This window comes from Schistocerca nitens, chromosome 4 (assembly GCF_023898315.1).
Source record: "Schistocerca nitens isolate TAMUIC-IGC-003100 chromosome 4, iqSchNite1.1, whole genome shotgun sequence".
NCBI lineage: Eukaryota > Metazoa > Arthropoda > Insecta > Orthoptera > Acrididae > Schistocerca > Schistocerca nitens.
This window is the reverse complement of record NC_064617.1, coordinates 226837689-226855522: the sequence shown is the minus strand read 5'-3', so window position 1 is coordinate 226855522 and position 17834 is coordinate 226837689. Positions and strand designations below refer to the sequence as shown.

At 50.7% G+C, this 17834-nt stretch overlaps 1 protein-coding gene across 1 annotated transcript; it reads right to left on the bottom strand.

The window, feature by feature from the left end:
• Positions 1 to 16625: 16625 nt before the first annotated feature.
• Positions 16626 to 17501, bottom strand: LOC126252225 (golgin subfamily A member 6-like protein 7). The gene has a single exon (XM_049953097.1). It carries the CDS (start codon positions 17499 to 17501, stop codon positions 16626 to 16628), a length of 876 nt encoding a protein of 291 aa, XP_049809054.1.
• Positions 17502 to 17834: the final 333 nt, after the last annotated feature.

The following is a 17834-nucleotide window of genomic DNA, read 5'->3' as shown; positions in this document are numbered from 1 at the left end:
CAAAGAAAAATTGACCATACCCATTTTCCTGTGAAACTGCATAAAACACATTAAATTTTGAAGAGTCCCTCTCATGTTGTACAACTTCATGCGATTGTTCCGTACCTCATATTCTCACATTATGACGGTTCACCTTTCCAATTAAATGGAATGTTGCTTCGTCACTAAACACTGAGTGTGAAAGAAAACTGTCATCCTCCATCTTGCCAAGAACGACATTACAGAACTCCACACGCTGTTGTTTATCACCTTCACGAAGAGCTTGCAGTAGTTGAATTTTGTGTGGTTTCAAGTGTAAACGTTGACGCAACGCACGCCTAACGGACATTGGTGGCATGTTGAGCTGCACAGCGAACGGATTTCTGAGGACTTCTTGTGAAACTGTGAAACTATGGCGGATGCGTTCGACGTCTGTGTCGGACACTCGGGGACGGCCACCGAGTTGCCGTTACACAAACAACCTGTTTTTCGGAATTGTTCATGCCATCGTCTAATGTTCTGTGCTGTAGGAGAATCCACATCATACCCAGTACGAAAATCACGCTGAACAGTTATTGCTGACCCGCACTACGCAAAACGTAGAACACAAAACGCTTTCTGTTGTCCCGACACCATTTTTACTAGAACTGCAGTGGGTGCTCACTGCTGCTACCCGGAACCATACAAAACTCTCGCTCTTTCCAATAGTATGTTGTTCACGCACTTATCTCAAGTTACATAACAATTATGGTTTTTTTAAAATCGGATGATTCTTTTTGGTACACATTGTATATTACGTTCTTGGAGAAGCTGATGATAACCATTTCATCAGAACCGCACAAAGCAGGTAGGAGAAATCTACCCACATTCTGCGTACAGGGTAATCCACAGAGATTCGAAGTTATAGACGCTGGTGTCAGCCACTAGGCCATCCCTTCGGCAACAAAGGTGACTTTTTACGCTGACAGACCATAGGCGGAACGTCTCGCAACGTTATTAACTTTACTATTCAGTGATCGCGACTGATAGCTACAACTGCCAGCATCTATCTCTATACTCTCTGACTATTGTGACAATCAGTCGCGATCACTGAATAAGGAACAACATCGTGAACCGTTCCAGCTACGGTCCACCAGCGTGCAAAGTCACGTTTGGTGCCGAAGGTTTGGTCTAGTGACAGGCTCCGGCGCCTACAACTTTGATACCCTGCCGCGTCGCTGGATGGCTTTCCCGGACACGGATTCTTATCCTCGATTAGCTCCTCAAGAAAGCCTCTTCAACTTCTCTCACAATATTTCTGGAACATACTAAGCAAAGAACGACTACGCAGCGGGTTTCTCATTCAAAACTAGAATTTATATTTTGGTTTTTCGTGAGAAGGTGGTTGTAGTGTCCTGCGGTCGACAAGAAAGAACTAACAGTCAATTTGAACACACTTCATTATAATTAAAGAAAAAACGCCTTCTTGGCATACACTAAGTGTTAAACGCAAGAACAAACAGAAAAAAAGCACACAACTCTTGTGGTGGCAAACCAGATAAGGAAAACAAGACAATGGAAGAAAATGCTAACAAAATCTACTCTACACAATACAAAATACAACGTGCTACTACACTGCTACGGTGAGTGAGTACAACGCTAGGGCCGGCGTAAGTACTGGCCAGAGCTGTTCCTAGGAGTTGGTCTAGGCGTGCTTATAAAGCCATGTCGGCGGAGTGCTACATGAATCATATGAGTTCCGATTGGTGAAACACCGCACATGTTCTCTGGCGAAGTAGTTCCGTGTTTATTTTGACAGTCTGTTATTGTTTCTGTCCGCTGGTGATGTTTCTCCCCGTGCTACTGAAAGGTGGTCGGCAACCAATCTTGCCGGTCGGTTGTGCGTGCCCTCTAACAATAAGGGGCCGGCCGCTACTAAGCACTAGTCAGAATTCGATAGCAACCTGATCGTGACGTATTGAGACAAAGGCCATCGTTCAGCGATGTTGCTGCTCATGTTGGACGGTATCCCACGAGACTCACGCGAACGTGGAATCGATGAGTCCAGGAGGGCCAAACTCAACCCCACACACTGCCTCAACGGCCCCGTTGTGTGATATAAAAAAAGAAAAGAAAAAAATGAAAAAAGGAACCTTTTTGGTTGACACTTCATGCGGTCGGCGCTGGATTTCTCCTGTCAGAACGCTCAACTTCATGACAAACTGTTTCTCGTACTCAAACTGCCACTTCAATTGATCGGTTTCTTTCTTGGTACGTTTGGAAATTTGGATCCTGATTCCTGATCCTGCATCTTTAATTTCGCATTTCATCAGATAGCACACACATTCAACGATGCTTACGAAATACTCACGTTTCACACAAAGTACAGACCAAACCCTACTGGATCCTTTCGCACAAGACGTGATTCTTCGTCACAAAGATGTATGTAGGACCGAACTTTTTTGAGGCTCCATATCACCACTGTGACTGGTTGTAGAAGTAGTACAACAATATAATGCAGGACGGTAGCGTAGTGTAGTGATTAAGATACCTCCATGACGTGTAAAAGGTCGCATGTTCGAATCTCGTGACATATTTTAAAATTTTTTGTTTCTAAATCTTCTCAAAATGACGTTGATTACTATTTTTATTCAATAACTTGGATTAAATGCATTTTTTATCTCTAATACTTGACTGCGATATTTTCATCATCGTATTGACTTTTTATTTGCTCTTATTTTTCTTTCTATCATTCTTTTTGTTTGGAATCTGCATGTTTCGCTTATACCTGTAACCAGGACTACTTATCGGTTGGCAGCGTGGCAGCTCAAGTAACCAGTGTTAGGATACTTTCAGGTGACCACTGAAAGTGAGAAGTTGCAGTTTTAGTAATCAAACTGAAACTCTTCCGTCTTGAGTTTGTCCGTAGAGGTTACCTTTACTTGCCATGAACAAAGCACGCAGGATTAGTATTTCTGCCGTAGATTGCTGACCGTCATAACGTCGGATGCACTGTACGTCTCGAGGTTGTAGCTAGGTCAACACATGAGTTTAAATTCACGGCTGCGAAAGGTTTCGTCTGCCATAGTTCTGCCGTTTGTCATTTAAAATCAGTTATCGGCAGAGCACCTCGCGTTCCCTTTATACCTCAAGAGGTCACTTGCAACAATGCTCCCCGTTACACGTTAAGTAACAGCACATGTGAAATTGACGAGGTGACACAGTGGTTAGCACACTATATTCGCATTCGGGAGGACGACGGTTCAGACCCGCGCCCCACCATCGAGATTTAGGTTTTCCATGATTTCCCTAAACCACTCCAGGCAAATGACGAAATGGTTTCCTCGAAATGGCACCGCCCGTTTCCTTCCACATCCTTGACACAATCCGAGTTTGCTCTCCGTCTCTAATGACCTCGATGTCGGCGGGACGTTAAACCCAGTCTTCGTTCCTTCCCTTTAGCACTAATGTAGTGGCCCGCCGTGTTGGTGTGCGGCTGTAACCGAGTGGTAACCGGCAACCAGGGTGGCAGTACCTTAACTGTAAGTGACAGATTCAACCAACAAGTAAATTTAATCGGACTTATAGAGAGAAAACGGGCACATTGTTCGGTCGGAAGTGCAGCATCGTACAGCCATGTCACCTACCTTCAGTCAGGAAATGGGCCTGGTTGTCGCGCGACGCGATTTGGAGTGCCACTAACTGTCAATATGACCAGAGCTATTGTGGCTTTCCTTCACGTGGCAGAAGACTGACGCCCCGACAGTGGTAGACTCAAAAATAGCGCGGGACACAAGAGTGGCGCCACGGCCCCGATTTTTCGTACTGCATCACGATGGTCATATCTAGATCTGCAGCGGATAGGCACTTGGTGCAGAGAGTGGCAACTGATCCTTAGCATAGACAAATGTAATGTATTGCGAATACATAGAAAGACGGATCCTTTATTTTATGATTATATGATAGCGGAACAAAAACTGGTAGCAGTTACTTCGGTAAAATATCTGGGAGTATGCGTGCGGAACGATTTGAAGTGGAATGATCATATAAAATTAATTGTTGGTAAGGCGGGTACCAGGTTGAGATTCATTGGGAGAGTCCTTAGAAAATGTAGTCCATCAACAAAGGAGGTGGCTTGCAAAACACTCGTTCGACCTATACTTGAGTATTGCTCATCAGTGTGGGATCTGTACCAGATTGGGTTGACGGAGGAAATAGAGAAGATCCAAAGAAGAGCGGCGCGTTTCGTCACAGGGTTATTTGGTAAGCGTGATAGCGTTACGGAGATGTTTAGCAAACTCAAGTGGCAGACTCTGCAAGAGAGGCGCTCTGCATCGCGGTGTAGCTTGCTGTCCAGGTTTCGAGAGGGTGCGTTTCTGGATGAGGTATCGAATATATTGCTTCCCTCTACTTATACCTCCCGAGGAGATCACGAATGTAAAATTAGAAAGATTCGAGCGCGCACGGAGGCTTTCCGGCAGTCGTTCTTCCCGCGAACCATACGCGACTGGAACAGAAAAGGGAGGTAATGACAGTGGCACTTTAAGTGCCCTCCGCCACACACCGTTGGGTGGCTTGCGGAGTATAAATGTAGATGTAGATGTAGGTGTGGACGTTGTCATCTTCATCCGGACCATCCCCTGACTTGACAGTATCGGGCGCCACTGGATATTCAACTTGATCACGTCTGGTTCTGGTAGTTGGTAATATGGACAGCAGGCGTTGAACACTGACGAAAAAAATCGCAACATCAAGAAGGAGTTGTGTGACATAAACGTAAGTCGGCAGACGTGTTTCTACATCTGAAAGATGATGTCTGTTAAAATATCGCACCAGCTGGATTTGAGAGGCACTAGTAGAGAAAATCAGATTTCATTTAAATACACGCTTCTAATGGTTGTGAGCGTTAGTTTGAGATTGGACGTGGTGAGTTGGTGTTGGTCAAGAATGCCTTTAAGACGACAAAGGTGCCGTTATAGACAACTCACTGAGTTTAAACGAGATCGTGTAATGTGGCTACTAGAAGTTGGATGTTCCTACTGTGATACTGCAGAAAGACTTGGCAGGAATGTAGTCGCTTTACATGACTGCTGGCAGCGGTGACCAAGAGAATGAATAGTCGCAAGAAGAACGGGCTCCAGACGGTCAGATGGCACTACCGAGAGGGAGTTCGGCGTATAGCTGTGGCGCATTCTACTGCGCCTGCAACATCCATTTGAACAGCAGATGGCACTACAGTGACACAATGAACTGTTACAAATTTCAATGACGGCTCCAAGGCAGTTGCCCTGTAGCGTGCATTTCACAGACCCGAAGCCACGCCATTTGCGACTTCAGTAGTGTCAAACGAGAGCACACAGGAGGGCAGGGTTGAGTCTGTCGTTTCTGATGGGAGGTGATTCTGCTTCGGCGCTAGTGATGGCTGTGTGTTGGTTAGAAAGATGCCAATTCAGGGCCAGTAACCAATCTGATACACTGGACCTACACCTGGGGTTATGGTCTGGGGTGCGATTTCGTATGACAGTAGCAGCGCTCTCGTGGTTATCCCACCCACCCTCACTGCAGATCAGTACGTCAGTCTGGCGGTGTTTTCCAACAGGATAACGCTCGTCCACATACCGCTGTTGTAACCCAACATGCGCTACAGAGTGTTGACATGTTGCCTTGGTCTGCTGGATCACCATATTTGGTTCCAATGGAGTACATGTAGGACATCATAGGATGATAATTCAGCGTCATCCACGAACAGCATTAACCGTCCCTGTATTGATCGACCAAGTACAACAGACATGGAACTCCTCCCACAAACTGAAATCTGGCACCTGAACAACACAATTCATGAACGTTTTCATGCCTGCATTGAACATTCTGGTGGTTACACCGGTTATTAATGTACCAGCGTTTTACATTTGCAATGACTTACCTCTTGCTTACATTAACCTATGAACTTGCAATGTTAATCACTTAAATATGTTACCTAGACAAATGTATTCCCTAAATTTCATTACGTTAATTATTTTTTATGCTGCAGGTTCTATTTGTTGCACCTGTCTTCGAGACCTCCGTGACGTTACCTTTCAGCAAGATATCGTAAAACCACAAGTTCCATACTGTCCTGACCTACGTCCCTATAGAGAGGCTGTTCGACTGTCGCTCCGGATGGCACGTTCTCTAGGTCCGTCACATATTGAAAACATCTGGTCATGGGCTGCCGAGAGACTGGCGCAGCACCAGTCGTAAGCCACTACGATTGGTGAATTCTGACACAGAGTTGAAGCTTTATGGAATAACGCAGCCATACCTCTCACCCGAGCTCAGTTTTTAGGCCCTGCTTCGTTAGAGCAACTCTCGTTGCAAGTGGAGGCAGCTCTGTTTACTAAATTTCGCATCGCTATAGGGCGGCAAACTCAGTAGCCGATCATCACACCATACTGTAGAGTCATGTCACTACGATAACCTCCTCGAGGTGACGTCAAGAGCTTATGACATACAACAGACGATGTTTATTGACAAAGTGGATACACTACGTGAGCATAAACCTCTGAATATGTAAACTGAACGCTCATAGCGTATCATCTTGACACTCCTGCTTTCTGTCACTATAAAACAACGGAGATTGTCGACAGAGTTCGTAAGAGTCCTAGTTGTAGTCAGGACTGGATCGTGTAGGGGATCAAGAAGATGCCTATGGCACTGTAATTGGAAGGAGGGAGGGTGTTAGAAAATTTTCACAAATTAGATCTTGTGACCATTTATGTTGTTAGGAGTTCCATCTTCTAAACAGCTTATTATCAAGACATCAGTTGCAACACTTGTACTTTTTATCATCACGAAGGAAAGAAAGATTTAACGTCCCACTGTCGATGAAGTCATTAGAGACGAAGCGCAGACTCAGTCTGCGGCAGGATGAGAAGGAAATCGATAGTGCCCTTTTGAAAGGAACTGAAGTATTCGACATTAGAACTATCGAATACACTGACAATTAGTTGTTCAGCACAGGCAAACAAATTAAATATTTTGTAATCTGTCCCTGCCATGTGAATGTCCACTTCAGCCCAAATCGGAAAAAGATAGTTAACCACATTGTCCAGGACATCCAGGCCCAAATCGTCATACTGGGGCTTTCAAATAAAATGAAATGAGGTGTGATGGCCCTCAACTACGTATCCTCAGACTCAAAGTTGAAATATTAAAAGTTTTTGCAGGTTTCGTTGTCTAGAGGCTGGGATACGTAGTTGCCGCATTACAAGCCAAATACTGCTGAGTCTACAGTATACAATATGAATAGACACATGAATCGAATGGTCTAAGGTTCCTATTACTCGGCAATCGCGAATTTTTAATGCAACATAGTAATTTATAAATGAAAGATTGCAATTAAATAAAGTCTGCATGTACTATTTTAACCAATTTGAAGAGTACGATAGCAGAAGTACCTTTAAGGATGCCCTTTATTACTGTAAAACATTGGTGTCGATGGTCCAGCAATTAAACAAAATATAAGTTGAATAACAGGGAAACAATAGATTCCTACTTCACGCAAACGAAATATTTCTATCTCCCGCGACCGTGTGTCCGTCGCGCCGTACTGCCCAGGACCCTCCATGTCCTGTGCGACTGTCCCTCGCGCCACACAGTCCAGCACTGCCCCTCCACTCACTTCGGTAGTCGCCTCCCTTAGTAACGAGCGCTGTGATTGGCGATAACGGTCCCGTCATGTCTCCAAGCCAGTACACACTCATAAACATAATGCAACACATTCTAAATACTGGATTTACATTTAAATAACTTGAAATTAAATAAATATTCCTATGGCTGGACCATAAAGACGCTCTAACACACATTTTAAATACATAAACAAATTAAATAAACATATATCAAAGGAATAGAACAGCTCTAAGCCAGTAGCCTAACGTCTCTGTCCTTTCTAAAACACCGTAAATAATTAACCAATTTCTTCATGAATAGTATATATCGGATATAAACAAAGATATTGATGAGTAAATATTTTTTCTTGTAAATGTGGAGTACTTATGGACTGACGCGATCGATATAATCGGCCACTTTGACCTCCAATAACTCATGTACTAGTCACGTTAAATGCCTGTAATTTATACCAATTTAGGTTTAGGTTTACACTAATAGCTTCCTAAAGACACGTCGATGGACAAAATAGGACGAACCATTTAGATTTTGGAAATTCGTTGCTGGGTGTTACTTGTATAATTTACAGTCACATACAAAACTTTAAACTAATAAAGATATTTAAAATCTGATTACACCATCAGAATCGTCGTGCAAATAATGGTAATGTGCATATTTCTTTTTAAGGTATCATGATCCTTGTGGCTACTATTAATTTCTATAATAACTGTGAAATGCCTGCCATTAAGGTTTTCTCAAAGTCCGCCATCTTTGGCACGCCCTGCATGTCTCTTTCATCGACACAGCGTCACCGTGGAATTCCCAGCCGCGCGGCTGATGGACCACGTGGTCTGGCCATTGTGCAGTATCACACGGTTGCTTACGAGCTGCAGCTTGCCGAGCAGCCCCAGCGGTGGCCGCTAACTCTGAACTTAGAATATGTTCAGGGCGCCACATCTCGCCCGTTACCTCACAATATACAATATCAGTGCTGAGTGTACTAATTCAGTACATATCCAATTCCACAAGCTATGTCAGGTTTCCTCAATCAGTTCAGGCGATGTCACTCGCTACTTGAAGATCCGACATGCTCTTGCACAGCCAGTGCCACTCCTTATATACTGATATGCACCGTAGCGGACACTACTAGACATGGTCAGATCACCTCCCAGCCCAGGCCAGGATTTCGTGTAAGCATCTGATAGAGGAGACATCGGAGTATGGCAACGATTGTGCGATGTGAATATCGATTCACTTTTACTGATTTTTCTATTCCTTCTTTATAATTCCCACCTCTTATCTGGGAAGTTGACATAGGCCATACCACCCACATTTTTGTAGATAGTACAAAGTGTATGTGTCAGTTACATCTGCCTGGTACTTACAAACATTATGAGAAATAATGCTGACACTGCAAAAAAAAAGAACCTAATACTAATACAACAACTACAACAAACCAAAATAAAAGGAAGAAGCTTACTTTCTGTCGGTACCAAATCACGAAAATCTTGTAAAAATATCGATCTCTGATTTGGGGCCTGAGTTACTGTCAGACTGGAATACAAAGACCCTCACCGGCTCCCCCTCCCCCCCCTCCCCCCTCCCTCCCAACAACATATATTGCCAGAAGGCAGAAAACGATCTGACTAGTAGCAGCGCACCAGGAGAGGGGATGGTGATGGGTAGCTAAGCCAAGCGCTCCGACCGCAGGTTTGACCCCCTCAAGACGTCTAGAAACAAGTCCTCTGTGACGCCGGTGTGTGTGTTGTCCACCAGGTCCTGCAGCATGTAGCAGGAGCGGACTGCTGCGTCGGGAAGGTGCCCTGTGCTAGGGGATCGGCGGTGGGCATCAGCAGCAGTTGCAGTGACAGAGGTTGTACCTCCATGGCTTCACGGATGCCTACAAAAGGAGAATGTTAGTGAGAGAAGCTTGCCCGCTTAGATGCCAGGGTCTACTGTGGGAGTGACGTTGATGGTCGTGGATATAGAGGTTCGCTCTGTTGCCATCTACCTTGAAAATCGTCTTACCGCTGGTGGCACTTGTTGTGTAACACTTCGTACACAATGGCAAGGAGAGGGGGGTTGACGAGCAGTCCAGCAGCTATCATCGTACTAAAAGTGGACAGGAGCAGAAATGACCAGCTAACATACACTCCTGGAAATGGAAAAAAGAACACATTGACAACGGTGTGTCAGACCCACCATACTTGCTCCGGACACTGCGAGAGGGCTGTACAAGCAATGATCACACGCACGGCACAGCGGACACACCAGGAACAGCGGTGTTGGCCGTCGAATGGCGCTAGCTGCGCAGCATTTGTGCACCGCCGCCGTCAGAGTCAGCCAGTTTGCCGTGGCATACGGAGCTCCATCGCAGTCTTTAACACTGGTAGCATGCCGCGACAGCGTGGACGTGAACCGTATGTGCAGTTGAGAGACTTTGAGCGAGGGCGTATAGTGGGCATGCGGGAGGCCGGGTGGACGTACCGCCGAATTGCTCAACACGTGGGGCGTGAGGTCTCCACAGTACATCGATGTTGTCGCCAGTGGTCGGCGGAAGGTGCACGTGCCCGTCGACCTGAGACCGGACCGCAGCGACGCAAGGATGCACGCCAAGACCGTAGGATCCTACGCAGTGCCGTAGGGGACCGCACCGCCACTTCCCAGCAAATTAGGGACACTGTTGCTCCTGGGGTATCGGCGAGGACCATTCGCAACCGTCTCCATGAAGCTGGGTTACGGTCCCGCACACCGTTAGGCCGTCTTCCGCTCACGCCCCAACATCGTGCAGCCCGCCTCCAGTGGTGTCGCGACAGGCGTGAATGGAGGGACGAATGGAGACGTGTCGTCTTCAGCGATGAGAGTCGCTTCTGCCTTGGTGCCAATGATGGTCGTATGCGTGTTTGGCGCCGTGCAGGTGAGCGCCACAATCAGGACTGCATACGACCGAGGCACACAGGGCCAACACCCGGCATCATGGTGTGGGGAGCGATCTCCTACACTGGCCGTACACCACTGGTGATCGTCGAGGGGACACTGAATAGTGCACGGTACATCCAAACCGTCATCGAACCCATCGTTCTACCATTCCTAGACCGGCAAGGGAACTTGCTGTTCCAACAGGACAATGCACGTCCGCATGTATCCCGTGCCACCCAACGTGCTCTAGAAGGTGTAAGTCAACTACCCTGGCCAGCAAGATCTCCGGATCTGTCCCCCATTGAGCATGTTTGGGACTGGATGAAGCGTCGTCTCACGCGGTCTGCACGTCCAGCACGAACGTTGGTCCAACTGAGGCGCCAGGTGGAAATGGCATGGCAAGCCGTTCCACAGGACTACATCCAGCATCTCTACGATCGTCTCCATGGGAGAATAGCAGCCTGCATTGCTGCGAAAGGTGGATATACACTGTACTAGTGCCGACATTGTGCATGCTCTGTTGCCTGTGTCTATGTGCCTGTGGTTCTGTCAGTGTGATCATGTGATGTATCTGACCCCAGGAATGTGTCAATAAAGTTTCCCCTTCCTGGGACAATGAATTCACGGTGTTCTTATTTCAATTTCCAGGAGTGTATAAATACAGTAAACAGAAGTTATACTTACCTTGTATCTGTCTCCAAGCGTTACGAAGCAACATTACAAAAGAAAAAACAGCAAATAAGTCCAGCTATTACAAGTAACAATACTAAAGAGCATTGTGCAGAGTGAGGCTCCTGCTACTACTGCAAGAGCGAACTGTCGAAGGCTGACTAAGACTGTTGACTGTCGAATGTGACTGAGACTGGGCTGTGTAGCTGCCGCCAGCCATCCTACACTGAGGCGCCAAAGAAACTGATATAGGCATGAGTATTCAAATACAGAGATATGCAAACAGGCAGAATAAGGCGCTGCGGTCGGCAACGCCTATATAAGAAACAACAAGTGTTTGGCGCAGTTGTTAAATCGATTACTGCTGCTGCAAAGGCAGGTTAACAAGATTTAAATTACGTGAGACCTTAACTTTTCCCGGCGAATCGAATGTTCAAATAACTTACGGGTGGTGTTCGACGACGACACCCAGCAGCAAACCTATATGTTATTTGAAGATTTAAATTACTGAACGTAGTGTTACAGTCGGCGTACGGGCGATGGAACACAGCATCTCAGAGGTAGCGATGAAGTGGGGATTTTGGTGTGCAACAATTTCTCGAATGTACCATGAATATCAGAAATCCGGTAAAACATCAAATCTCCGACATCGTTGCAGCAGGAAAAAGATCCTCCAAGAACGGGACCAACGACGAATGAGGAGATCCATTCAACGTGACAGAAGTGCAACCCTTCCGTAAACTGCTGCGGATTTCAGTACTGGGCCATCAGCAAGTATCAGCTTGCGAACCATTCATCGAAACATCATCGATATGGGCCTTCGGAGCCGAAGGCACACTCCTGTACCCTTGATGACTGCACGACACAAAGCTTTGTGCCTCTCCTGGGTCCGCCAACACCGACGTCGGACTCTTGATGACTGGAAACTCTTGCCTGGTCGGACGACTCTCGTTTCAGATTGTATCGAGTAGACGGACGGGAACGGGTATGGAGACACCCTCACGAATCCGTGGACTTTGCATGTCAGCAGGGGACTGTTCTGGCTGGTGGAGACTGTTAAGGTGTGAGGCGTGTGCAGTTGGAGTGATATGGGAGCCCTGATACGTCTAAATAAGGTTCTGACTGGTGACACGTACGCAAACATCCTGTCTGATCACCTGCATCCATTCGTGTCCATTGTGCATTCCGACGGGCTTGGGCAACTCCAGCAGGCAACGCAACACCCCAGACATCCAGAATTGCTTCAGAGTGACTCCAGGAACACTCTTCTAACACTTTCGCTGGCCACCAGACACCTCAGACGTGAACATTATCGAGCATATTTGGGATGCCTTGCAGCGTGATGTTCAGAATAGATCTCCACCCCCCCCCCACCCCCCCGCCACCCCCACCCCGAACTCTTAAGGACGCCCTGCAGGAGTCATGGCGTCAGTTCCCTCCGGCACTACTTAGGCATTAGTTGAGTCCATGCCAGGTCGTGTTGCGGCACTTATGCTTGCTCGCGGGGGCCCTACACGATATTAGGCAAGTATGCAAGTTTATTTGGCTCTTTAGTGTATATTGCGGCAGCAGAGAACACTCGTGGTCGGAGCCGTTGAGCGCTTGGCACAGGGGTCTGTAGGAAACGTGCGTTTCCGTTAGACAGAGAGGGTGATATCGGTCTATGATACCACAGCAGTAACTGTGCCAGGACCCAAGCCGGCACATGGCGAAAGGCGTGGATCCTCACTGACGAACCCACAGAGTAGAGTGTGTGACCAGGCTGAGGTGGTGGATGTGTAGCAGAGCACAACAGCTCTAACAACGTGCGTTGGCAATGGCGGGAAGTTATTCGGCCATGGATCGCTCATAAATTGGAGTGGTTCGATACGAAGAGAGGAATCAGGCCAGGATGTTCACTTCACTGTTAGGGCTACAGATATAGCTTTCGTAAGTTGTTCTATACCGCAGTGTTGTGCTCTTTGGAACGGGGATCTGAATATGCCAGTTGAGTAGCAAAAAGAAGAGAATTCATCAGAGTCCTCTACTAAATAGAAAACTAGGCCGAGATCATGGTGCAACGAGTAGTGGAGTACGTACAAGCTTTGTATGTTATTCAGAGAGAGCATCAAAGATCATCAGCCACATGTCGGCGAGGGAAGGTCCAGCGAAATCCACGTGGATGTGACCTTATGGAGCTTGTAGCTTGGACCAGGGTGCTCATCATTGTGCTAGAGAAGCTTGTGGGTAGCGCAGGTGGCAGCGATGAGCACGACCTCTCTCTTGACTCAATGCCAGAAGATTTTCTTGTGATGTTATTTGAATGCTACAGTACATAAGATGTACTGAAAGGCAATAAAATAATCATGGTTGTAAGAGAAAGTAATGGTACCGCATCTGCGTTCACATGTTGAGATTTCAGGCGGTACTGAAAGTCATAATGGCAATTATTTAAAAAGAGGGCCCCCATGTCTACCCCAGCCTCCTCCACGTCTGGCACGGCATCCTCCACATCTGCCCTGGGCTCCTGCACGTCTGGCCCAACCTGCGCCACGTCTGCCCTGGCCTCCTCCATGTCTGGCCAGGCCTCCACCACATCTACCCCGGCCTCCTCCACGTCTCCCCCAGCCTCCTCCTCATCGGCCCCGGCTTCCTTCACAACTGGCCCGGCCTCCAACACGTCTGGCCCGGCCTCCTCATTGTCTGCCCCGGCCTTATCCATGCCTGGCCCAGGCCTCAAGCATGTCTGTCCACGCCTCCTCCACGTCTGCCCCGGCCTTCTCCACATCTGCCCCTGTCTTCTACCTTCTGGACCAGCGTCCTACATGTCTAGCTCAGCCTCCTCCACATCTGCCCCTGGCTCCTGTACGTCTGGCCCAGCCCCCCCACATCTGGCCCAGCCTTCTCCATGTCTGTCCCATCCCTCTCCACATCTGTCCCAGCCTCCTGAACGTCTGGCCCGGCCTCCTCCATGTCTGGCCCGGCCTCTTACACATCTGGCTCGGCCTCCTCTACCCCTGCACCGGCCTTCTCCACGTCTGCACTGGCCTCCTACACGTCTGGCCAAGCCTCCCCCATGTCTGCCCCGGAGTAATCCACGTCTGTCCCAAACTCCTCCATTTCTGCCCCAAAATCTTCCACATCTGGCCTGGCCTCCTCCACGTCTGCCCTGGCCTCCTTTACGTCTGGCCTGGCCTCCTCCACATTTGCCCCAGCCTCCTCCACGTTTGAAACTGCCTCCTCCACGTCTGGCCCGGTCTCCTCCACATCCGGCCCAGCTTTCTCCATGCCTGGCCCGACCTCCTGCACGTCTGCTCTGGCCTCCTCCATGTCAGCCTCAAACCCCACCATGTCTGCCCATCCTCTTCCACGTCTGGCCTGGCCTCCTCCACATTTGCCCCAGCCTCCTCGACGTCGGCCCCGGCGTCCTCCACATCTGTCTCGGCCTCATCCATGTCTGGCCTGGGCCTCCTCCACATCTGCTCCAGCCTCCTCGACGTCTGCCTCGGCCTCCCCCACATCTGGCCTGGCCTCCTCCACATCTGGCCTGGCCTCCTCCACATCTGGCCCGGCCGCCTCCACATCTGGCATGTCCTCCACCACATCTGCCCAGGCATCCACGACGTCTGCCCTGACCTCTTCCATGTCCAGCCCGGCCGCCCCCAAATCTGGCCTGGCCCCTGCCATGTTTCGCCCAGCCTCCCCCACGTCTGCCCCAGCAATCAACACATCTGGGTTGGCGTCCTCCATGTCTGGCCCAGACTTCTCCACGTCCTCCATGTCTGCCCTGGCCTCCTCCACATCTGGCCCACCAACACCCGTCTGACGCAGCCTCCTCCACATCTGGCCAGGCCTCCACCACATATGGCCTGGCCTCCTCCACATCTGGCCAAGCCTCGTCCACATCTGGCCCATCCTCCTGCACGTTTGGTCTGGCCTCCTCCACCTCTGCCCTGGCCTCCTCCATGTCTGGCCCGGCCATCTCCACATCTGCCCCGGAGTCCTCCACATCTGCACTGGAATCCTTTACGTCTGCCTGGCCTCCTCCATTTCTGCCCTGTCCTCCTTTACATCTGGCCTTGCGTCCTCCACGTTTACCCCAGCCTCTTCCATGTCTGGCCCAGCCCTCTCCACATGCGGCCAAGCCTCCTTCATCCCTGGACTGCCCTCTTTCACGTCTGGCCAGGCCTCCAGCACGTCTGGCCTGACCCCTCCATGTCTGCCCTGGCCTCATCCACATCTAGCCTGGCCTCCTCCACATCTCCCCTGGCCTCCTCCACATCCAGCCCATCCTCCTCCACACCTGGCCTGGCATCCCTCACATCTGGCCCAGGCTCCTGCATGTCTGGCCTGGCCTCTGCCCTGACCTCTGCCCTGGCCTCCTCCACGTCTGGCCCAGCCTCCTCCACGTCTGGCCAAGCCTCCTTGACATCCGGCCCAGCCTCGTCCACATCTAGCCTGCCCTTCTCTACGTCTGCTGTCGCCTATTTTATATCTGGCCTGGCCTCCTCCATGTCTGCCCCAGCCTCCTCCACATCTGACCAGGCCTCCTCCACATCTGGCCCGGCCTCTTCCACTTTTGGCCCAGCCTCCTGCACGTCTGGATCGGCCTCCTTTACATCTGGTCTGGCCTCCTCCACGTTTGCCCTGGCCTCGTCCAAGTCTGCCCTGGCCACCTTCAAGTCTGACCTGACCTCACCCACATTCGGACCGGCCTACTCCACGCTTGGCCTGGCCTCCTGCACGTCTGACCCAGCCTCCTCCACGTCTCCCACTCCCTCCTCCCTTCTGGCCCGGCCTCCTCCATGTCTGCCCCGGGTTCCTGCATGTCTGGCCCGTCCCCCTCCATGTCTTGCCCGGCTTTCTCCACATCTCTCCTAGCCTCCTGAACTTCTGGCCCCGCCTTCTCCTTGTCTGCCCTGGCCTCATCCATGTCTGCCCTGGCCTCATCCATGTCTGCCCCTGCCTCCTGCATGTTTGCCCCGGTCTCCTCCACGTCTGCCCTGGCCTCCTCCACATCTGGCCCAGCCTCCTCCACAACTCCGTCTTCTCCCTTCTGGCCCAACCTCCTCCACGTCTTCCCTGGGTTCCAGCATGTCTTGCCAGCCCCCTCCATATCTGTCCGAGCCTCCTGAACGTCTGGCCCAGCCTCCTCCATGTCTGCCCCGGCCTCTTCCACGTCTGCCCCAGTCTCCTCCACGTCTCCCCTGGTCTCCTCCACGTCTGCACCGGCCTTCTCCACATCTGCCCCAAACCCCTCCATGTCTGCCCCATCCTCTTCCACGTCTGGCGTGGCGTCCTCCACGTTTGCCCCGGCCACGACGTCTAACCCGGGCTCCTCCATATCTGTCTCGGCCTCATCACGGCTGGCCTGGGCTTCCTACACGTCTGCCCCAGCCTCCTACACGTCTGCAACGGCGTCCTCCACGTCTGGCCCGGCCTCCTCCATGTCTGGCTCAGCCTCCTCCACATCTGGCCCAGCCACCTCCATGTCTGGCCCGGCCTCCTCCTCGTCTAACCCTGGCCTCCTCCACATCTGGAACGGCCTGCTGCACATCTTCCCTGGCCTCTTCCACATCTGTCCCGGCCTCCTCCATGTCTGGCTCAGCCTCCTCCACATCTGGCCCAGCCTCCTCCCTGTCTGCCCAGGCCTCCATGTCTGTCCCAGCCTCCTGCATTTCTGGTCTGGCCTCCTCCACATCTGGCCTCGCCTGCTGCACGTGTGCCCTTCTCCTCCTGCACGTCTGGCCTGGCCTCCTCCACGTCTGGCCCAGTCTAGTCCATGTCTGCCCTGTCCTCCTCAACATCTGGTCCAGCCTCCTCGATATCTGGCCTGGCCTCCTCCACATCTGGCCCGGCCTCCTCCATGTATGCCCTGGCCTCTTCTGTGTCTGGCCTGGCATCCTCCACATCTGCCCTGGCCTCCTCCACATCTGGAACGGCCAGCAGCACGTCTGCCCTGGCCTCCTACAACTCTGTCCCGGCCTTCTCCATGTCTGGCCCTGCCTCCTCCACATCTGGCCCATCCTCCTCCCCGTCTGCCCTGGCCTCCTGCAAGTCTGGCCCAGCCTCCTCCACGTTTGCTCTGGCCTCCTCCACGTCTGGCCCAGTCTCCTCCATGTCTGCCCTGTCCTCCTACATGTCTGGCCCAGCCACCTCCATATCTGGCCTGGCCTCCTCCACACCTGGTCCGGCCTCCTCCACGTCAGCCCTGGCCTATTCCACGTCTGGCCCAGCCTCCTCCACATATGGCCCTGCCTCCTCAATGCCTGTCCTGTCCTCCTGCACGTCTTCATGTGCCTCCTCCACATTTGGCCCGGCCTCCTCCACATCTGGCCCGGCCTCCTACACGCCTGTCTTGGCCTCCCTCACATCTGACTCGGTCTCCTCCATGTCTCCCCTGGCCTCCTCCACATCTGGAATGGCCTCTTCCACGTTTGGCCTACTCCATGTCTGGCCCAGCATCCTCCACATCTCTTCCAGCCTCCTCCACGTCTGGCCTGGCCTCCTCCACATTTGCCCCGGCTTCCTCCTTGCCTGGCCCTGCCTCCTCCACACCTGGCCTGGCCTCATCCACGTCTATCCCAGCCACCAGCAACTCTGGCCCAGCCTCCTCCATGTCTGACCCGACCTCCTCCACATTGGCCCTGGCCTCCTCCATGTCT

Excerpts from the sequence above, each read along its gene's own strand:
- LOC126252225 (XM_049953097.1), bottom strand. The coding sequence starts at position 17,501 with ATGTGGAGGAGGCCGGGCCAAATGTGGAGGAGGCACATGAAGACGTGC.